We start from the raw sequence: 23,831 nt of genomic DNA, 5'->3' as shown, positions 1-23,831 counted from the left end.
TGAGAGATGTGGTTGAACTCTCTCTGGAAAAGTTACTAAGTGGAAGATTTGGTTTTTAACATTTCCCCGTGCACTAACTGGGACTGAGCAGCGAGACTGTAACAGGGCTGCTCCCACTGCATGGGCGCTGAATGAGAGCACAGTGTGCTGGTCGGGCTCTCTTCAAATCTAAAAAGACCAGAGTCCATTTGTTTGAAATACAAAGTGTAGACTGACTAAAAAGAATACCTGGGAAACAAATGTAGACTATCTGACAGGTACTATTAACAGTATACCAACGTAAAAGGTGGTAAGTATTTTCATGCATTTGCCTAAATACTAAAGTTGATACAGCATTTGGATATTTTTGCTTGAGTTTTCCCAGTTTTTACGCCACATTTCAGCAACCGATACTGTTTTTGCTATCCCTTATATTTAAGTGACAGCTACACTTGAATTACAGTTTAACATTCTACACATACGATCAGAGTATAAGACACACTATCATTAATTAATAAAATGCCGGACAGTGTTTGAAGTGATTAAAATTGACTTGACGTTTGTGACAGAAAATATGCTACCACAGGTTTTCGCTTGTTTGCAATATTCCGTTCTGAGATTATTCTGGCGACTTGTGGCGGAGTAATCGCTGTAGAAGTGCAGGGGCTGTCCAGTAACAGAGAAAACTAAGGCTCTTTTGTGAGCACAGTCAAAGAAACCAGTCCTCCCCACTGTGTCTTGGGAATCTCCCCAGAGGAAAAAAAGGTCACATTTACGCCTCCTAACCCCTCTTCTCCACCCCCACCCCACCCCCCACCCCCACCCCCCCATTCTCTCCCTTCACCCTCAGTCCAATTAGAAGAAGGTCGGGGAGGTTTTTCTAAGTGGGGAGTTTTCGAGGGGGGTTGAGTGTGTGTGTATGCACGCGCAGCGCTGTCGTTGCTGCGGACCACCAACACATTTTCTCCCATCACATGGTCCTGTCTTTAAGCACAGGTCTTAGGAGGTGAAAGAAAGGGTACATCCTGTCCTGTGTTTAGTATCTGTTTTTTTGGCCTTGGTCTTTCAATGCCATACAGTTGATCTGAGGATTAACATGCTAACAAGTGTTACTAAAGACTCGACTAAAGACACTCTTCCAGCACACTGATCCAGCAACTTTAAGCTCCGCAGTGCAACAAATCTACAAGATTCCCCTCTAGGTGTCCGAGGCCTGTGAAAAAAAAAAAAAAAAGGGCACAATTAAGTCACTCTGCTTCTTCACAGAATAATTAATCCCATTAAGCAATCAAAGGAGTGAGGGGAGCAGACATCCCCCAAAAGCAGGGGTTCCACTCGGGTATTTGCTTAAATACTTTGCATAAAGCCATGAAATCAGTGGAACTGCCAAATGTGTTGACATACGATAGTGTTTCTTTGGATATGCACCATCCTTGCTGGCATGTTGTCAGTATGTAGTATGCAGTTTTCAATGCTGAGATATTTTCCTATCACTTTAACATTTCAGCAATGTCATAGTGACTACACAAAAGCAGAAAAAACCCCGGTAATACTATTTGCACTAGAGCTTGCAAGTACACACAAGAATGAAAATTTGTAGAATTATATAGCTCTTCTGTATTCTCTTAGTTACTCATGGAGTACACCCGGTTTGGCCCTGCACAATTTTAATATCCAAAATGGATTAAATGACTGAGATACAAAAAGAGGTGCCTTTAATGATAAGGCCATGGAGCATGACAGTGTCCACCTCCCTGCCCTCCTAATCAATCATGGACCACTTTAGCCTCTTTCAGCTGGTTGTTTTGATTTAACATTCTCCAGCGTTGCTGTTTTGGTTCTCATAGCTCATCAACGTGCTTTCAAGCATCAGCAGACAGTTATTTTCAGCATGAAGGCTCTGAAAGAGCCACTGCACACTACCTGACAGACACTTTAAACAACCAGCTGGTGAACACGGCTGGACAGAAATGTTACAAATACTAACTAATACTGCCTCATGCGTACTAGTTTGAGATGGACCTGGATGCAGTCCATGTTGCTCAGATGCTCATTCTGGGAAACACTTGGAAACAGCAGTGTCGTATGCAGTTGCCATTAACCTAAGTATTACCACAATTAATCATCTGTGATGTAGGACCTGCTGGCTGAATGTCTGGGACACCAGCTCATAATGTAGGCTGTTTGCTACTACACCACAAAGAATAATCATTTCCAGCAACGGTTTTTCAGAATGCCTTCAAAATCTCACAAACAAGCCAGGTCCCCATGGCCAGAAAGAACGAACTTGGATAACACTTTCTATTACAGTCATTTTTGGAGTCTTAAATTTCTGGTGCCAGTTCCAACCTAAACATGAAAGAGTTCTGTTTACTTGCGACAGGATTTTGACAACATAAAAATGCATGCTCAGGGCAAGTGGTGACATTACAACCCAAATTATTGCCCAAAGAAGTCACAGTGACACACTTTATTCACTCTACATGGGCAACTTCTTGGTTATATTAGATATGGATTATTGGCAAAAATATACAAAGTAACGTATGCAGGGAACACCCAGGACTGGTAAAAAGATGACTGTTTGTTATTATAGCTGTCCTTGAGCAACTACATGATGAAATAATTGAAATAAATCAGCTAAAGCACAAGGCCCATTCATTCAAACTGACAGAAGGTTTATGGAGCTTTTGTTAACATCGACTAAGCTTTTTGGTGATGCAATAAATCTCTCCCTAGCCCTTGGATTAAGCTCAGCTGCAGATTCAGTTGACTTGTGCAAAGTTCTGAAGCTCACAGAGATTAATCCTACCTTAAAGAGTTCTGGGAAGGGGTACAATATATTGGTGAACGATGCATCATTGAGACAGACTAAACCAAGAAAGAGAGAATAGCACAAAGACCAGAAGGGCATAGTGTAATGTCTCAACTAGGTGAGCATCAACCATGGACAATGACAGGTTAAGGACACAGCATTTCATGTGTGGAGTCTTGGTGACTATTATTCCTGCATGGATGAATTTGGGAATCATTTTTCTATAAACCTTAATAACCATAGAGTACAACTTATGTAAGATACTTGCATAGCACGCAAATCTGTGTACGGCACTGTTATAACAGCCGTATTTGTTTCAGACGATGGAAAGTGTCTTTCAAATAGCCTCATTTTAGTCTAGGGATTTCATTTCCTTTGTATCATAGAATTTTCAGCATTTCTCTGACCGTAAATTATGCTGCACACATGGCGTACACTACTATTACAACAGTAACAACACTTTTTTGAGGAGGACATGTATTGCTTTTAAAACAGCCTCATTTCACACAAGGATATTCGTTTTCAGTGTTGTATTTTCTTTGACCAGTTTGTACATAACGATGGGACGACATTTTTGCAAAGTCTCAAGAATAGTGATGGTGATAGTCTGTTTAATCACAAAAAATGTATCTATTTTAAAAGGAAGATAGCCCACTGACAGAACTTACTGTACCAACGAACTGAACAGTCTACAACAAATTCAGCTGTTTTCTAATTGCAAAAGAGTTTAGCAGTCGGGTTGTGACTTCAGCCCCCGTTACTTTACTTTCGCTACTTCAAGAATGCGGGATTCTTTCAGCAACACAACTTTAACATTCAGCTATATTAATGGCTCAAACATTATACAAAAAGGAAATGTGTTTTGGCCTGTCTACTCATGGTCTGAATATCTATCGACATAAACTCACTAGCTACTTTAGTAGTTACACCTGTTCAATAGCTTATCAGCCAATCATATGACCGCAACTCAATGCATGTAGACATGTTGATGTGGTCAAGACAACTAGCTGAAGTTCATCCAGAGTATCAGAATGGGGAAGAAAGGGGATTTAAGTGACTTTGAATGTGGTATGGTGTTACACCCGTAGCATCCGGCTCGAGGCAGTGGCAACAATCTCCCTTCCCCCTTCCTTCCCTTTCCTCCTTAGGTGGGCATCGGCGTGAGTGCGTGGCTCTGGAGGCGGCAGGTGCAGATGATCTAATCAGCAAGTTTTGTGTGTGAGCAGGTGGGAGTGATCAAGCCAACTCCCTCTTCACCCATAAAACCAGACGCCACCCACCACTGGACTGTTGAACAACCTACATCTGGACTCCTGGCTGCTCGTGTCTTCACCTGGATTCACCTGCTTCAAGCCTCTGCCGTCCGTTGCCACATCTGTGTTCTGGAACTGCCATCAGCCCCATCTAACCGCCATCGCATCTCCACCTGGTGAACCGGGTTCCACTGCACCGCCATCTTCACTTGCTGCTACACCGACACCACCTACCCTATCTGCCACGGCCTTCCATGCCCCCCTCGCCACATCCAAACCCAGTTAAGCTCCCATTAGCCTCTGAGCCAGACTGCTAGTAGCTTTAGCATTTTGTTTTGTTACCCTCTAGTGCAGTTATCTGCTTTAGTCTGTTAGCTTCCCTGCCTAGGCGTTACCTATTGTGAGTTAGTCATTCTTGTGTCTATTCTGTGTAAATCTACCATCAGTTAAGTCTCCTGCATGAGTATTTTCACAAAGTGTACTATATTATCTTCTAACTTTGAACAGTCAGAGTGGACAAATCAACCAATTGAATCATTTAAATTCGGATTTATCTGAAAAGGAAAGCACTTTGGTTCAATTTCTGTTGTTACAATGCACTGTACAAATTAATGTGACTTTGACTTTATCTGACTTTGCTAGTGTGTTGGAATGAAGCATCAACATCAAGACTAATTTATAAAACAAAGGACAAGAGATGATTTCAGTATTATGCAATTTTTAACCCTCTCATAAAACACCAACCTACAGGATAAATTACTTCAAATGTAGCCAATGAACTCTGAACAACTTAAAACAATGCTATCGACATTTGATAGTATCCTATAGTAAGACTTTATCGGCAGACAAAACTTGCCTGGGGACCAGACAGCCTTTATATTGTGTATTACAAATACACATAAAGTCAGTCTGGAACTGCTCCATTGAACCAAATCTAGCCCAGAGGCGGGACTACCGATCACAGCTTGAACTGGAGAGAGCCAATCAGCGTAACACATGTGTGACGCAATCACTAAGCGACCTAACAATTGCCTTTCCGCCATGATGTTTTGTAGTTTTAACAGCTTCCTTCGCCATACAGGGGTCTTGAGGAAAATCTAAGCTCTCCCTTTCAACAGTGGAGGGCAGCATTACGCATTCTATCGTACAGCCTGCCGGAATTAAAAATACATCCTTTTTAAAAAGAAAAGCTTTAAGAGCTGCTTCTTGTTGAGGTTTTAAGGACAAATTCAGCCCGTGCAAAACAGAGGAAAGCGCACGAGAGAAACCTCGCTCTGTTGCGGTCGCATCGTTAACTCCCGCCTCTGGTGCTCTGATTGGTTCGGTCTGATCTGCTCGGAGCTTGAAAACCTGATAAAATGTGTCAATGGAGGAGGGCTAGACCGTATTCCCGTATATCCCTTATAATGGGAATACAGTCTAGCTAAGCTAGGCTAAGACAAAACAATAATAATAGGAAATTCTGCAGAACCCCTGACTGCATGTACAAAAGCCTTGCAAACACTATTCACCACATGGGTGAAAATTAGCAAGGTAAAAACTGCACACATTCAAGCATTTATCACTTAATGAAGTTGATCTGGCTAACATCTTGGCAAATGATAGACATGTGTTCCAAGTTCAATATTGATCCTCGTTTGGCCTCATTTTGCTTCCCATCAACTCTGTCTACTGATACATTCCTCTGCAAACAAGCTTCTCATTTACATCTTGAAAAAAATTGGTTCAGTTTGAAGCAAAACTATTTTCTCATTGAGAGGTAAGAGTGAAATTCAATTTTGAACAATTCACAAAGTTAATGACAGGAGATTGGATGGAGGCATAAAGTACACACGTGGACAAAATTGTTGGTACCCCTCAGTTAAAGAAGGAAAAACCCACAATTCTCACTGAAATCACTTGAAACTCACAAAAGTAACAATAAATAAAAATTTATTGAAAATTAAATAATCAAAAACAGCCATTACTTTTGAATTGTTGATTAACATAATTATTTAAAAAAAACAAACTAATGAAACAGGCCTGGACAAAAATGATGGTACCTCTATAAAAGATTGAAAACTATTTGACCAGAGTGACATGATTAACTCAGGTGTGTCATTTAATTGACATCACAGGTGTTTCCAAACTCATAATCAGTCAGTCTGCCTATTTAAAGGGAGACAAGTAGTCACCCTGCTGTTTGGTGAAAAGGTGTGTACCACACTGAACATGGACAACAGAAAGTGAAGGAGAGAATTGTCCCAGGACATCCGAAAAAAAATGATAGACAAACATCTTAAAGGTAAAGGCTATAAGACCATCTCTAAACAGCTTGAAGTTCCTGTGACAACAGTGGCTCATATTATTCAGAAGTTCAAGACCCACAGTATTGTGTGTAGCAACAGGACTTTCACCTGGGACACCAGAGTCAACATTTCAGGTTGGACCATTTTCCACATAGCTCTGAACATGTATACGAGTCAGCTGAAAGTTCATTTATTTGTATGACAGTGAATTATATGTTGTTTCCACACAGCTTTGTTTGGTGCCTGTAATTCCCTACTTCTGAATGGCTCGTGGGAAACTTCACTGCAGTCATGGGTAGAACATGTCAGTTTTTGTCCTTCTTGTTTTATTAAATATAATGTATATGTATGCATATGAAGCATTATCATGAAAAAAGCAGGACCAATGGTGTACGGTGAAAAATAAGTGAGGACACTGGCCTTCTACACTGTGTCCCAAAAGTTCATTCTCCCCAGAAAAACAAAGCTCAGAGACTGAATATGCAATATAATCAATTTCTTCAATAACCAGTACTTCCCCTTTCACTTTCATCATGACTTGACCTTTTATCTTTTACCCTTGGCCTCTCTCATCAGATCCTTGGCTCTTACAGTTAGGCCAGATGGACATCCTAAGCAAGGAAAGTCTTTGAAGGTTCCTCCTTTGTGGTACCTTTGCCACCACTTCTGTACCCAGCAGATACTTCTGCCAAAGGTTTGATGGTTTCTGAGCGTGAACTTTCTTTTAAAGGTTTAACATCTCAAATCTTAATTTGTTCTTTCTTTTCGAGCCACTCAGAGGTGGACGTTTTTGTGTGCTTTGGGTCATTGTCATGCTGTATAAACCATTTTTGTTGAGCTTTAGGTCAAGATCTGATGGTGGATATTCTCCAGGAGGATTTTCTGATCGACAGCAGAGTTCATGGCTCCATCAATTGTGACAAGTCTTCCAGGTCATGTGGCAGCAAAGCAGCTCCAAGCCATCACACTAAAACCACCATGTTTCACTGTTGGTATCATGTTCTTCTTGAGGAATGCTGTATTAGCTTTACACCAGATGTACCAGGAACCTTGTCCACTGATGCCATTTTCATTATTGTGGAACCACGTAGACAGACCTTAACTGAGGCCAGTGAGGTCTGCATATCTTTTGATGTTCATCTAGATTCTATTGTGACCTCCTGGATTCGACATCAAAGTGCTCTTGGAGAAATATTGGTAGGCTGACCGCTCCTAGGAAGGTTCACCACTGTTCCATGTTTTCTCAATTTGTAGATAAAGTCTCTCACTGTGGTTCTCTACAGTCCCAGAGCCTTAGCAATGGCTTTGAAACCATCCAGACTGACAAATGTCAATGAAGTTGTTTCTCATCTATTGTTAATCTCTTTCAAATGTGGCATCACATGCTGCTTTTTAAGACCCTTTAGCTACTTCACAATGTCAGACAAATTCTATTTAAGTGATGTTTAGATTCACCAAGTCTGCAAGTAATCATACGTGGGTGTGGCTGATGAAACTGAATCTAACTGCCAAATTAATTTGGTCATTTGGTAGATTAGTAACTATCAATTTTTTCACATAAGCCACAGTGGAGCTGGACAACATTTTTCCCTTAAAAAATAAAATTATCATCTAAAAACTGCATTTGGTGTTTACTTGGGGTTGTTTGGCTTAAAAAACATTAGTTTGGTGATCTGAAACATTTACATGTGACAAATATGCAAAAATAGAAGATTTCTGCCAAAGAAGAAAATGTATCTTGTTCAGAGGTAGATTTAGCTGCTAAACCTGTTGCACTATAGTATTTGTTCTTTACCGCAACTGATTTATAAGCTACATTCATATATACCCCACAGTGAACTTGAAGTTGCAACTACACTTAGACAAATTACAAAAACATTCTGACTATGAGGAGGAATGAGTTTGGGGATTAAAGCTGGAGGTCAACCAACAAAATCTTACTATAAGGTGTTCCTTAAAAAACATATTTGCGATAACATCCAGTGTTTTAGCTTTCTAGCACTACATAATCCCAGATAGTGAACAGTATTTTTGTGAATGAATCATCTTCTGAATAAGTGGTACCTTTGCAGGGGAGCAAACAGGTGGCTGTGCTAATGCTAACTAGGCGAGACATAACCTTTTACTGGAGAGACTTTGTCTGTAGTATCACCACAGAGCAGGAAGATGGACATTACATCCATGTAAACAGCACCTTTCCCACTAACCTTGTGATAAAAAATGTTTAGAATACATACAAATTAGATAAAAAAGGACTCTGACTAGAATAAGAACAAAATGCTATTGCTACATTTTGCCCAACACAAAGAGACCCCTTAAAAAAATGAAAACTAAAGTTAAATCAAAATCAGGTGCAACAAGGAACACTGGAACTTATCAAGACTTTTCACAAAAACATCTGAATCTCAATATTACACAACATATTAAAAAAGAAACCTTAATGGAGCTCAGGATCTCTGTGGAGCTGGGTGATATTTCTCTGCGTTATTGTCCCTACAAGCAATCTTTTCACATCATTTGCGATCATTTTACTGAGACGTGCTGGACTGAACTTAACATCAAGATACAACAGGGTGCTGTGTGAGCACTTTAACAACAACAGCAGCAGACATGCTAAGTGAATGCATGAATATTATGACACCTATTTGCCTAGATGGGTGGATCTGAGTAGTTTTAGGGAAATCATAACCCTCTGAACTCATCATGAAAGACTCAGGGGAAAAAAAACAGGTATTTCTAAAATGAGGGCACTGCTCCTGTAGGCAGAAGCCCTTCACTTGCATTAATTTGCTATTTTTTGCATGCGGCCTGAAACGTTTGGATGAGCTCTCTCGGGGCTGCCGTCAGCCTCACCATGGCAGTGCTTACCACTTCAGTCTGTAGTGCTTTTCTACTGTCAGAGAGCTGTGCGTGTCTGTATGTGATGTGCGGCTGCCAGTGTGTTGGTTGTGCAGGGGGCATGGTTCAAAATCATCTTCAAACAGTCGCTTACAAGCTATTGTGCAGGACATGCTGCGTCAAATAAGAATGGATCAGAGCTTCAAAAGCGAGAAAACAGCAAAGCAAGAGTTTTTAAGGGAAAAATGTGTGCAATCATGTCATTTTACCTGTCACTCAACAACACACACAGCAGGACATTGTGTTGTTGAACTTGTATGTGAGAAAGAGAGAGGGAGAAACCCAGGGAGAGGACATATACATTAGATATAACTGGTCTTCAAGCATCACATTCATAAGGATTTTTGTCAAATTTTAAATAGCTCATAAGGAATTTGTCATTGCACAAGAAGGCGTTTGTGAGACTGAGGTGAGATTATGGCATGGGAGAGGCTCTTGGTGTCAGAGTTAAACTTATCAACAATATGACGACAGGAAGATGCATCAGGAAGGTTATGAAAAATAATCGTGTACAGTTTTATGCAAGCAATTACTCCTGCAACTAATAGTAATATAAAATATACCTTACATTTTAACTCACAAACTTAAAAGAAAAAAATCTATGAAAGTGTATTTGGTGAACCCCTTTGCCAGATATAACAGTTTGCAGACACATTTTGCTTTTCGCCAAGACTCTGTTCTTGATGAATTTTCAGCCACTTCAAGTTCCGAGGTACTTTTTGCCTGTAATATGCACACAGGGCATTTACGCTTTTTACTGTTGCTCAGGTCAGGGGCCTGTGAGGGTCACTCCTAAAGCCAGCTTTCATTCTGTAGTATCAGTTATGCTTTGAATACAGCTTTTAAGGCCAGTCTCTTTTCACTTCCTTAACTGACAGCATGACATTTGACTCCAAAATTATATTTAGTGGAATCAATCCTTTCTCTAGCTCTGCACTTCTCCCTTGCGACTGGCTGCTACACAGCAGAACATTTATACATCCATGCAAAACAACTGGCTGCTGTTTTTTACTATAAACATACCTTGATTTATTGTGGCCAAAGAACTTCATGTGTTCACATCCCTCCTTTACAAAACCTGTTTTTCTTTATCTAGGTGTTGCTTTGCAGACTTTAGATGTTGATTTTGTCAAGTGACTGTAGTAAAGTTTCCTTCTGCTGGCTCTTCCCTGTACACCATGTTTGTACATCAAAGAAGAAAGGAAGGAGAGGTCTCTTGACTGCTTTAACAGGTAAAAATTTTGAGGGATATTTTTTTTTTACCACACTGCTCTATGCAAATTGCATTAAAGTGTTTCTAAAAAGCAAAATAAGTGTAGAAATGCATGGGTAATGTGGTAAAAATGGATTAAAAGTGAAAGACAAGACAAACAAAACATTCGATTTATGCTTCGCGAGACTGCTCTGTGACAAAAATTGTAAAAAAATATAATAAGAAAAAGAAAAAACTATATAAAAGAAGGTTTCCGTGGTCCCTTTGCACAGAGAATGGAGGAGTCCAAATGTGCTGCCATTTAAGAACTGTTCTTAAGTGTTACTCCTGTCGGGGCTGTATCCTGCCCTTTAGCTAACGTGAGCAAGAAGTACCTCTATGAAATGCGGGACAATTCAATGGAGCTCATAGTTTCTGACTTCTGAATTGTGGATGATGGATTTAGAGGTCATGTCTGATAAATGCATTTTCAGTCAAGAATTTAGGCATTTTATCATTCTAATTTAGGATACTGAAGTGGATTGTTATGCGTTGTAGCAGTCCATTTAAGATCATCAGAATTTTAGGACAATTTCTGCTCAGTCATCTCTGATTTGCCTGAAACATTTATAACCCACAATATGGATATGTATAAAGATATTTTGGAAAATTAAGGGTGATATCTAAAATATTTTCCAAAATAATTTTCATGTTTGCTCAAAGACACCCTTTGAACACACATTAAACGTGGTCAGGTAATAATAATAATAATAATAATAATAATAATAATATCTTTATTTATATAGCACCCTTAAGAACAGTGTTCACAAGGTGCTTTGACAGTCAAAACATGCAAACACAGACAATCAAGCAAGATAAAAGGAGACAAGGCCGAGCAGTTAATTAAAATAAATAGTAAAAATGGCAACTTAGCTAGATTAGCACTCATTTCAAACAAAGGAAATAGGCAGTTTAGAATTTAAAGAAAAAATTGAAGGGTTAAAGTGAGAAATTAAAAATAAAAAAATTAAAGCATTAGAGATGACATCACACCAAAGAACCAGGCAGCTAAAATGAAAATATAACAACAGAGAACATCTAAAATAAGCAATATTCTACATGATCTTTTTTGTTAATGTGTGCACTCAATAGGTGGTATTTTTCATGGGAGCTTCAATTTATCAGGTACTACAGTTTAAATCAAATGCAGGGGAGTGGTTGATAAATCAGTATAAAACTTTGGATACCATTTTTAAATATCCTTACATATAAAAATTTAAAGCAAACTGGAGAGAAAAGCAAAAGGCCCCTTATGACTTGAGATGGACATTTTCATTAAAAGTGAACAGCTGTGCCTTTGCTATTATGACAAGTGTCTGCTGTGAAGAAGCCATTGCATCTCTCAGATGATCAAATAATTGATTTTGTGTGTGTTTATGTTTACTATTTGTAGGTATATTGTCAGTTTACAACTTACAAGAAAAGCTCTACTCACTACTGTTTCGCCATTGCACATGCGCACCCGCGACCAGCTCCATCCGGCTCCTCAGTGTCATATGACCAGCACTCAGCTGTCATTTCTGTTTTTCAGCTGCTGTTAGCAAAGCTACCACCGTTAGCTTTCTCAGGTTTTCTTCACTTCATCCGACAATGGCAACACTGGTGGCAAACAGGGCGATGGATATCAACGGCTTGGCAGCAGGAGCGAGGACGCACACCCAGGCTGTGACCAGGAATTACATCTCTCAACCCAGGCTGAGTACGTTGCTAACATTAGCAAGCAGCTGTAGCTAATAATGGCTAACAAGGTTGTTGTGTTGCATTCAATGACATATCTATAGTGGGAAATGCAGGAATTGTGCCACATTACAAAAGTAAACGTAGTCCTTCGGAGAAACAGATACAGTCAAAATATTCATTCCTGTGGTCCATGTGTTGGAAAATCCATCTCAGGACCCGAAGCTTTGACCTGTGGTGGTTGTACTGTACACCGGATTGATACGGAACACAACATACACAGCAGTAATGGCATCTAGCGAACGAGCCATGAAGCTACTTGTCTGAATTTACGAACTTACACAAATTACCTATTATTTGTCATAGGTGATTAATGTGACTCGGTAGTAAAATTTTCACGTACAACCGAAAACACTATTTTATATGCTGAAATCATTTTAACTGGCTGCACTGAGGTAGCTAGCATGCTAGCCGTCGCTAACAGTAGCTACTCCGGCCTAGCATTGGTGGTTAGCCAAACATAACCTGAGCTGTATTCGTTGGTTTTATGAAGCATATTATTAATATTAGTGCTGTAATAAACAAATCTAGGTGCATGTCATTTTCACTGTTGTTGTTGCGTTTAAGCTCTGTCGTATTACCACAGACATAAGGGTATTACAGCCTGACGTAGCTAAATGCTACTAGAGCTGTGGGGTTGCCGCTGTCAGCTGACGCAGACGCAGCCACACAAATGAATGAGACGCCCTACTTGTGTTGTCTTTTTATTGTATTTAAATGGAATTGAAACATCGACCTTCCTTTGGAGCGTGGTTATTGCAGTAATGTCACGATGCAGGGATGCATTAATAGCCTTTTAGTAATTTGAAGATGCTGGAAGACAGACTGGGGACAGATGAATAATCCCTCATGTGATCGAGTCACATGAGTGTTGCAGCTCTCTGTGGTGTTCACATTGGATGACCTGCTGTTTCCGGTCTGAAGTGAAGTAGTTGACAAAACTTCGCAAATTTTAGTTATAGGATACCACAAAATTGATTCAGACTGATGAACCTACACTAATTTGGCAGTTGGAGTCTCTTTTATTTTAGTAGTATGTATCGCACTGACAAGTTTCTCAGAAATCAATTGTATGTTTTCTACATATTTTAGTAGATACAGGAGCACTGTTCAAAACCCCATGTTGCAGTATTTGTTTGTCTGGTTTGTCTGCAGATAACTAAAATAATTTAGCACCTGTTGTGTCATGCTTCGGGTTCAAAAATCAGGCATTTTGAAGACAAAAATGCAACACTGTTAAAATTTGTAATCAATTATTTTTTTCTGATTTTGATATATATGATGATGTGAGACAAAAGGATAAAAGGTGAAACAGCCAGATGATTTAGTTCCCATTTTTTGCAAATATTTAGTGACAACTAATTGCTTTCATTATTAGCACATTACCATGTGATTGGAAATGCCTCTTGCTAGTGCCAATTAGATTATTAGAATCAACACAGGAAGTTTCCCAAATGTTGCTGTTGTTTGGCACTGTGCCGCGTGAGCCTGATGTTGCCTTTACTTTTACTTTGATTGTGCTGCGAACAAGGCCTGAACCATGAAGCCAGCAAGGTGATGGCTTTTCCTTTGTGCAAGTGTCAGAGTGGCAAGCACAGACTAAAAGCCTCTCAGCAAACTGGAAGAAAATGACTTAATGGAGCTTGGGCCATCTGAGAGCTAAGAAGAGAGGATGTAACATGTGATAAAGCCCTTCTCCAAAAAACATCTAACCATTCTGCTGCTGAAATTTTCTAATTTTGTTGTAGCAGAGTAGCTTGCCTTATTTTTTTTAATCTCATCAAACACATTACGAAAAAGCAGCTGTCCATTCTAATGATGAGGCTGCAATTTAGAACCGAATGATAATCTCACGTAACTGTCAGGAAACTTTTGATGTGCTTCTTAAATATTGCAGGTGCTGCATTTAGAAAATGGCTTGCACTCTTCTGCTGGATAGAGGAATTTTCTTTTTTTTTGCTTTAATAATGTTTAATATACTGCTTCATAAGAGAGAAGCATTCACATGACCAGAGTCTATATGTGGGTTTTTTTTAACTTAAGTGCAAAACTGTATAATTTTGTTGTTTGTATACTTTTTAATTTAATTTAGATTGCATGAAATTGCATTCTTGCCTATTTTTCAGAAGTCTGTCATCAGTTTAAGACAGATTAACATATTGTGGGACTCTTTTGTCATGTAACAAATTGCTATTAACAAAAGTAATGTTATTGTCACCTGTCAGAGAGCAGAAGAGGACGAGAAACTTGCACAACCTAAAAATGACAGCAAGACAAACGTCAGTATTAGTGTGTTTTAATTTTAAAATGCTGTTTGAAAATTTTCATGATTAATGCCCTGATAAACATTTAGCATGATTAAAAACGTCTCCATGCAAAGTGCCATGCTTTAAAAGGCATATCACATGACTAATTACTTAAATTGGACATTCCAGTGCTTGTGTAGACACAAAAGCACGTAGTGCGTACTTTAGAAAACATTCTAAAAGAGGAACAGCAATGGCCAGAAGTAAGACCGGAGTTTTCCTAAACTGCATAAGGCTGTTAAAACAAAGAACAAGGTCGTGTTGAATTAACCACTGGTGCTCAAGACAGATTTCTTAGTTTTCTTCTGGAAAGTGGTCTCAAGGTAGGAGTGTGACAAATCAAAAGGACACATCGTGACTGTTCATACTCAGTCCACAAAGACACATGGGTATCTGCATCAATGTTTCCAAAAGTTCCTATTCATGCCAGTCTGAAATAAAATGCAACCCTGGAGTTTTCAATGTGAAAATCTTCGTTTTAGGGTCCTGAAAAGCTAGAGTGCTGTGAATGCTAGCCGTAAACACAGCAGAAGTTGAGCATTTTAAAATGAAAACGGATTAGAGTAGATGTTTTCTCAGAGTCAACTAAAACTATACATAAGTTATAAAATGCTAAGATGTTTCTGTTTTTACTTCCATCCGTCCATTATCTATACAACACTGTATCCTCTGTAGGGTTGCAGACAGGCTGGATCCTATCCCAGCTGACTGAGGGTGAAGGCAAGGTTCACCCCGGACAGACCACCAGTCTATCACAGGGCTACACATACAGACAGCCAAATACACTCACATTCACACTTACAGATAATTTAGGGTTACCAATTAACCTTCTTCACAAGGCAATGATTAGAAAAACACTGTATCTGTGAATGATAACAAATTTAGGAGGATCACTCTCAGTTTTCACTGATCTTTTAGCAGATCACAGTGAAACAGCCCTGTTCCTCCCTTAGCTGCGGTTTCCTCTTTTGTCGTCTGTTCTGATTCATTTAAAGGACTGAAACTTCCTCATTGACAGAAGACCTAAATCATTTTCCAGTGTACGAAGCAGCAGGGAATGGAGGAAGGGTATTTAGCAGAATGGCAAGCACCCATTGTCACTCATTATAACATACATTTCCACAGCACCAATTCTCGAAGAAAACAAAGACATACGCTTTCCAGTACAAGAAGTCTCCTCACTCTGCTGCTATTAGTTTGTCTTCAAAAATATGCAAGCTTAAGAATAGCGAAGTAGAAGCGTCTGAAAATAAGTTGAGACTCTGAGCAGCAGAGTGGTGAGTATGACTTGTTGTTTTTATGATGAATCACTACTGTGGACATGTGCATTGTGTTCAATTTCTGAACATGACAAGTAAATATTAAAGAAGTTGGTGTTAATCGAGGACCAGGGGGGATTTAGCAACCTTTCTCTAACCGAACTGGCTTTCGATAAAGGATTGGCTTACTTGGCTGTTGGATAATGTGAAAAAAAGGATTGTTCAGCTTTAACCCTTTGATTTACAACATGGGTCAAAAGTGACCTAAATCCAATGGGAAGTGGGTATCTCCTGGCCCACGTTGCACATCAAAAGGTTAAAGGTTGTACAGAATATGTCTGTCTAGTATGTCTCCATTGTAGTCATCACAGATATCATAATTACAAAACTATTGAACTTCTAACTGCCCGAGAGCATCTTGGGTCTTGGTATGTGCATTGGAAGTTTTCCCTTTTCACTGCTTTTTAACATTGAATTGAGATCTATATAATTTGACTTTCATGACAACAGTTTACAAAAATGCCCTCTCCATGTCAAAGTGAAAACAGATTTTACAAAGTAATTCCACTGATTAGTACCTCTCTCTCCCATTTCAGCCAACGAAACTTGGAACTCCTTCAGAGAAGTCATAGGTGTCTTGGTGGCCTCTCTCACTTGTCTCTTTCTTCCATGGTTGCTTAGTTTTTAAGGAAAATCTGCTCTCGGCAGATTTATTCATTTGCCATATTGCCATACTCCAATGGATTTTTAGAGACTTGGAAATTCTCTTATGTCCGTCCCCTGTTTTCAAAAACTTTTTATGGAATTGCTTGGAACATTTTTTCCCTCTTCATGGTGTAGTTATAGCCAGGAGTCTAATAATCAATTTAAGGAAAAAAACTTCTAATGGGAGTGAATACTTTTTATAGGCACTGTGAGTGGTACAGTGACCAGTGCAGTACAAACAGAAGAATTGCACATTTGGGCTGCAGAAAGGCCAATTAAAAGGGCAAAATGTAGTGCTGGTGAACATGTCGTACATGTTGAATAAAACTGGAGCAGTGTATGTCCAGCTTTCATGGCTAGCCCTGCTAACATGCTACTTGTGCTGTCGGCATATTGTGGAGGGAGTTTGCACTTTAGAAAAAACAATGAAGCAGGCCTCTGACAGTAATTGGTTTTTCTCATAGGGTGTATAAAAATGAGGGAAGTTTCTACAGAATTTTTCACATACTGAACTGCAAGATAAATACTCGTGTCTTTACAAGGCTGGTCTGCCATGATCTTGTACTTAAAATATAATTTGCTTTTGAAACATAGTACTGTTCCTGTTTGACTAATGAAATACACTATTTGATTGCTGTCGTCTCTGAACTGCTTCTCAAAATCCAAGTCAAGACACTCCTGATGATATTCCTGTAGCATCAATCAGCCTTCTATTTTATTTTATTGTACTGTTACATCCTCATTAAATAGTGTGTAGAGTCAGAATGTATCACTGTCAGACCGCTTATCCTTTGGGATACTGTTAGTTTTATTTATGCTTGTTTAAGAATGAAGATCTGACAGCTGCATATGACAGATGTGCTCAGAATAATCCCTGCCCCTGTTAAGTTAAAGCAAACCCTAAAATTTATTAGGAATGGGGGAAATCACACAGACAATTTAAGTATAGCTCAATGCCAGGCATCCAGCAGTCCATAAGATCACAATGTTGAGATGGTTTTTCACTACCTTATTGACTTGACAGAGCTCTAAGAGAAGCAGCTATTGAAAAGGCACTCTGAGACAGAGCAGAAAAATAAACAAATAAAGAGATTTCTCATCAGACCAAGTCTTTTCTTTTAAGAGGCCTTTGTCTCTCTCATGTCAAATGCGACAAAAGCTATTAGCCCACGAAATGGCTTGTCTTTGTTTTAGTGGTGCATTCTGTCATTTAGTGCTATGAAAAGACATGGAGCAAGGCACCATACTTCTTTGTTAAGATTTAATTATTGGTAATAATGTAGTCACGATAAACAAATGTCTCATCTGTCACTATGAAAGTAATTTCTATAAAATCAATGTTATTTTTGTAACAGTTCTATAATCCACATTCTAATTAGGCTTAAGCAGCTAGCTTGTCAGTAGAAAAAAAGACTCCCGTGGGCGTTTGCCATTCTTTTCATGAAAGAACATTAAAATGTAGGCTAAAGATTTGACACCATTTCTGTCTGTTGCATGAACCAATCCACGTGAACGGCACAGTTGTTTCACTTGACCGTTCCTCATTCAATAGCTGCCATTCTTTGTCTTTTGATTTGGTGAGTCGTTTTGGAGAAGTAACTGTATTTTCACGATATAAGAAATTCCACATACAATTGCTTAACTTCCCCCAAACCTTAGAATTTAACAGTAGCATAACATTGATTCAGTTAACAGATTTCCATAGTAGTACTGAAGATTAAATCTAAGTGAGCCTGGTGTTGGGAGGGGTTTCTAGAGTTACTCCTTAAATAATGAAGACATTGTAAAAAGTTAGGGTTTTTTTTCCACAATTTGATTCAGAAATGTAAGCTTTTATATGTTCTATATTCATTGATTAAAGTGAAATATTTCAAGCCTATTTTTGTTTTATATTTTATGACTTCCTTACAGCTCATTTAAACCAAAAATCAAGTGTCTCACTCTATCAGAATATATCCTAAGCTCAATTAAAAAGCATTTGCAGTATAAAAACATACAGCTCCTGAGTTGAGTGCAATTATCACTTGGTGGTTTGTTGGTGCACCTTTTACTACATATTACTGCATCAACACGCTGTGGCATGGAGAGGATCAGCCTGTGGCACTGCTGAGGTGTTGTTGAAGCCCGATAGGGTTTGATAGCAGCCTACAGCTCATTTGTAGTTTTGAGTTGGATGTTTCTCAACTTCCTGTTGACAAACCATATGGGCTTCAAGTCAGGTGAGTTGGCTGGCCAAAGACAGTAATATCATGATCAGCAAACCATTTGGAAGTAGTTTTGGGACTGTGGGCAGGTGCTAAGTCCTGATGAAAAAAGAAATCAGCATCTCCATAAAGCTTGTCAGCAGATAGGAGCGTGAAACACTCTAAAATCTCCTGGTAGACTGTTGCGTTGACTATGGAGTTGATAAAACACAGTGGATACAATGTAGTTGTATAAAGGGTTGTATATAGAATTGTGGACAGACGTTTACATAAACTTGTAAAGACAATTTATATCAAGGGAGTCTTAAGTTTCCAATGAATAATGGAGTCATCCATGTGTCTTTGTCATAAAAAAGCAAAACAAAGCAAAACATTAATGCATTTTGACTATAGTCACCATCTGTAGTCAATTGTAATTACAAAAAGTTAGAAGGCTATATCGGGAAGATTTAACAGTTTTCTGCATGAATAAGCTGATCATTCAAGTTGCTGTATGTATATTTTGAACCCAGCAGCTTTTGCGATGTTTTCAAAAGACCTACAATGAATCTATGAAGAACCAAACTGTATGATAGTCTTTTTTTTTGTGACAAAGATGCATGAGTTTCAGTGATTTCATTGTAGAAAATTGAAAAACTCAAGACTGGCACAATCTACATGGCCTTTACAAGTATATGTAAACTTTTGTTCATGACTGTATATACAACCTAAAACCTACACCCTACAACCTACACTAAAGAAGGCTGTACATGCATAAAACCATATATTGTTTGGAGCTGTTGTGTTCCTCAGCTGCCTCTTTGTATGGACTGCTTTTTTCCTCTACTGTACTACTGACAAGCAAAAAGGTCCCACAGTCAAGAGGCTCCACTCTGTTTACAGACTTGCTCCTGGTTCGAGCCTGAACCTCCAATCAATGCAGTAAGGGTGGGAGCCATTTGAATATGGAGTACCTCTATATCCACTGGGTTAAAAACAAGAGAGTGAACATGACTGAAAAGAGGCGTGTCTATCTGCTGACCCGACCTGAATTCAGAATGCTTTTATTTATCCTAAAAGTTTTCTGCCATTTGTTAACAAAATATCCAACTTGGCCTTCATCTGCTGGTTTCATTTTAGTAGCTTGGATTTTTTTTCTAATGGCAAAGGCACAAAGCACTGTCTGCAGGTTGAAAAGAAAATGTGTTTTTGTGCTGCTGCTTCGTTTTTTTTCAATCCCCAAGTAAAATGGGTGGAAAATAAAAGAAATTCTCCTATTGCAAACTCTTGAACAAATAATAATTGGTGTTACTGGCACAATATTTTCATTTTATAAAATATTATTTCTGATGTTATTCTTCTGGAGGTTACTGCATTTTCATTCAAGACAAATATTTGTGACGATGATAACAGATTAGGTATAGAATAGAGGGAATGCATAGTTCTGATGTTTTGGCAGTTTTCAGTTGACAAGACGTGGCAGTTCTACTTACTGGCATTCTGGTGTTGCACAGAGGAAACAGAATAAACAAATACTGTTTTTGCTGACACAGGGTGAATAGACTATGAAAGGATAGAAGGTTTTCAGGATAATGTTTCCTGCTTAAATGGGAAAAAACTCAATAGCTCACAAGTCCCTGCTACTGTTAAAAGAAGGAAATGAGAGTAGTTTGATGCTGTAGATCTCTAACTGATTTGCTTCCTTGTCAGCTTAATTTTTCAACATTTTGCCTTACAGTCCAAGAACTAGCCATCTCTTCAATGCTGAAGTGCTACCAGTCCCTGCTAGATCACAGACTGTTTAAAGGAGTTTAAATTGTTGTCCAGTAGATACCACATGTAGAAATCAGCTTGACATATTGCAATCTGTAAAGACATTTCTCCATAGCAAGTGTGAGGAGGACTTGAGTGCTGTGACATACATATTTATAATACAGATGTATTTCTTTTTTATGTTTGCCACACTTGCATGTTACAGATCAAACAAATTTTAGTATAAGACAAAGATAACCCAAGAAAACACAAAATGCAGTTTTTTATATCATGATTTCATTTATTGAAATAGAAATGCTGTCCAGTCCCACATTACCCGAAGTAAAAAAGTAATTGCCGCCTTAGCTACCTATCTACTAAATGAGCAGATTAATTTGGCAGTTGGGTTGAATCTTAACAGTCACACTCGCATATGCTTACGACTAGGCTTGTTGAATTTAAACATCACTAAATAGAACCTGTCTGGTAATATGAAGTAGCTAAAGGGTCTCAAAAAGCAGTAGATGATGCCACATTCTAAAGAGATTCAAGCACAAATGATAAAGGAAGTCATAGGCATTTATCAGTCTGGAGAGTTAGAAAGTCATTGCTAAGGCTCTGCGACTCCAGAGAACCACAGTGAGAGACATTATAAACAAATGGAGAGAATGTGGAACAGTGGTGAACGTTCCCAGGAGTGGCCGGCTGTCCAACATTTCTCCAAGAGCACCTTGATGTCTTATCCAGGAGGTCACAAAAGAACCCAGACGTGTATCAAAAGATCTGCAGGCTTCACTGACCTCATCTACAGGATTCCACAATAAGGGAGACACTGGGAGAAAATGGATCGATGGGAGAGTTGCAAGGTGCAAGCCACCACTGACCTAAAGGAACATAAAGATTTGTGTGGCATTTGCAAAAAATATGTGTGGATGAGCCCCAAGACTTTTGGGATAACGTCCTGTAGACTGATGAGTCAAAGGTAGAACTTCCTGGAAGACATGGGTCCGTTACGTCTGGTGTAAAACTAATACTGCATTCTTCAAGAAGAACATGATACCAACAGTGAAACATGGTGCTGGTAGTGTGATGGTTTGGAGCTGCTTTGCTTCCACAGGACCTTGAAGAACTGTCATAACTGATGGAGCCAGGAACTCTGCTATCTATCAGAAAATCCTCCTGGAGAATATCCACTCATCAGATTATGACCGAAAGCTCAACACAAATGAGTTCTGCAGCAAGACAATGACCCAAAGACACAAAGAAATCCACCTGAGTGGCTCAAAAAGAACTAAATTAAGGTTTTGAAGTGGCCGAGTCAAACTCTGGACATCTCTCCAACTGAGATGCTGTGGCAAGACCTTAAAAGGACAATTCATGCTCAAAAACCAGTTAAGTTTGTAGACAATTACTTTTCACAAGCTTGATATAGGTTTTCAATAAATCTTTCTAAATCATTTAAAAACTGCATTTTGTGTTTTGAGGGTTATTTCAGTCTAATGTTAAATAAATATAAATATTAGTTACATGAGCAACATGAGTATGGCATGCAACTGTTATATTAAGGTGAACTTGAAAAAGATGCAAAACTATTCTCCATCTTGTAGATTGAGCAGAGGGTCTACCTTACTACTTAATTAACCCTTAGCCATTGTTTCGAAGTTTTGTTTGTTTTATCAAGACCCTGGAAGTTCAGAGAGAAGATAAATAAATGAACAAAACCAAGCTGTGGTGTGTTTTAGACCATGTGCCTAAGTATGTTATGTGTTAGGGAAAGTGCGAATTTGATATTAGTGTGCTACTAACTTTAACCAGGAACTTGGCAACAAAGACACAAGGCCGTGTGAGGATGTTATTTTGTCATGTGGATTTATTCTATTTTTGGGCCGTGCGTGTGCGTCTGTGTGTGTATTGTAGGTGAGGGCCGTCTGTAGGTTTTAGGCAATTAGCATTCCCATGTCCAGTGGGGCTGTGGGAATCCCTTGAAGTAGAGGCTAAGACATGATTGTGAGGCTGCACATCACAGCCACCACTGCTTTGTAGCGCTCATTTATTGTCAGAACGATGATGCGCCCCCATCTCCATCCCAGCTCTGACCACCCCCCGCCTCCCTTCTCCTCCCCTTGAGTTCCCCCTCTTTCAGCTGGGAAATTGAATTGTGTTGGAATGCTCTGTGCCTCTTTTCTCTGGCACTTGAATGGGCTCTTTAGTATTTCACACCAAGGTGTCCTTCAGGGTGCGAGGTCAGGCTACCAAAACAGCTTCTAGTGGCAGATTAGGACCAATTAACATCTTTGTACACAAAGGGCTCTGGCAGCTGAACAGCCTGCAGGGTGACCCACACTGCTATTGCATGCCAAGCCAGGGGACCACTGCACTTGAGCTGAAGTAGCAAAAGAGGGGTGGAGAAAGTTTTCCAAACCTAATGGGAAATGTTGCTACTTCACACCTCATGAACGTATAGCCCATTGAGCAGTCGTTACCTTGTGAAATGAGAGAGCACACCACTTTTTTTAAAAAATCATCTCTGTTATGTGTAAGAGGGTACCTTGAACTGTCCTGTCGCGTTTTCTTTCATATAAAGATAGTCTAGTATATAGGGCCAGGGTTAGGCCCTTCATCCCATTGGATCTCCTCATTCATAAGTTATACACACTTAACACTTCGTGCCACCAAATGGTTTATACATTTGTTTAAAAGAATAAACCTTAAAGACATGTAAATTTGAAGCTCGTAACAACTGAAGCTGCACTGTATTTGAAATATTCTTGTTTTTTGTGTATTTTTCCAAATATAGACATCAAATGAGATGTTACATGACCAAAATTATGCAGGTTTTTATTCTTTTATTTTTGGTGAATTACAGGTTTTAGACTGTGCCTTAAAATTCCACGGATACAGTGATATTGTTGACAATAATGTGCTTTTAACTTCATGCCAGCAATGTGGGGGAGGCTGTTTCTTCTTTTAAATACACCTTGACTATTAAAAGAATTTTGAAGCCGGTACCAATACCAACATTTAAGACAGCCCATGGGGAAAAAAAATGTTTTTAACATGCTTCGGAAATTACTGTGGACAGTATAGTATCTATAGTATGTTGAGCTTGACTGGCTGTACAGAGCCTTGACTTTCAACCTATCCAGCTCTTCAGATGAATGAATGCCAATGTCTGGTGTAAAAGCTGAGAGTAGAATAGTTGTAATAAATTTCAAATTACAGGAACCAAATTAATTTGTGTAGAGGAAGCTTTGATGTCAGCAGTTTTATATCATGTAGAAACCTTATAAAGGCCATGACAGGAACACAGTAGTACATGTATTCTAAACCATTTGGTTCAGTATGAAGTTTCATTGGTTCACTACATTCGATGAGCCAAACAGTCAGTGTCAAAAGTCTGTTTATGT

At 39.1% G+C, this 23,831-nt stretch overlaps 1 protein-coding gene across 1 annotated transcript in view; it reads left to right on the top strand.

Moving 5' to 3' along the window:
- Positions 1-11,965: 11,965 nt before the first annotated feature.
- atp6v1ba (ATPase, H+ transporting, lysosomal, V1 subunit B, member a) overlaps positions 11,966-23,831 on the top strand; it is a 42,062-nt gene continuing 30,196 nt past the window's right edge. Inside the window, exon 1 of the mRNA XM_022194336.2 lies at positions 11,966-12,181. Within this exon, the coding sequence (XP_022050028.1) occupies positions 12,073-12,181 (109 nt within the window). The 5' untranslated portion in view covers positions 11,966-12,072. The remainder of the gene's footprint in view (positions 12,182-23,831) is intronic.

Source organism: Acanthochromis polyacanthus, chromosome 15, assembly GCF_021347895.1.
Source record: "Acanthochromis polyacanthus isolate Apoly-LR-REF ecotype Palm Island chromosome 15, KAUST_Apoly_ChrSc, whole genome shotgun sequence".
NCBI classification, from domain to species: domain Eukaryota; kingdom Metazoa; phylum Chordata; class Actinopteri; family Pomacentridae; genus Acanthochromis; species Acanthochromis polyacanthus.
Note: the sequence above shows the minus strand (reverse complement) of the source record. Positions and strands in the feature narration are given on the sequence as shown.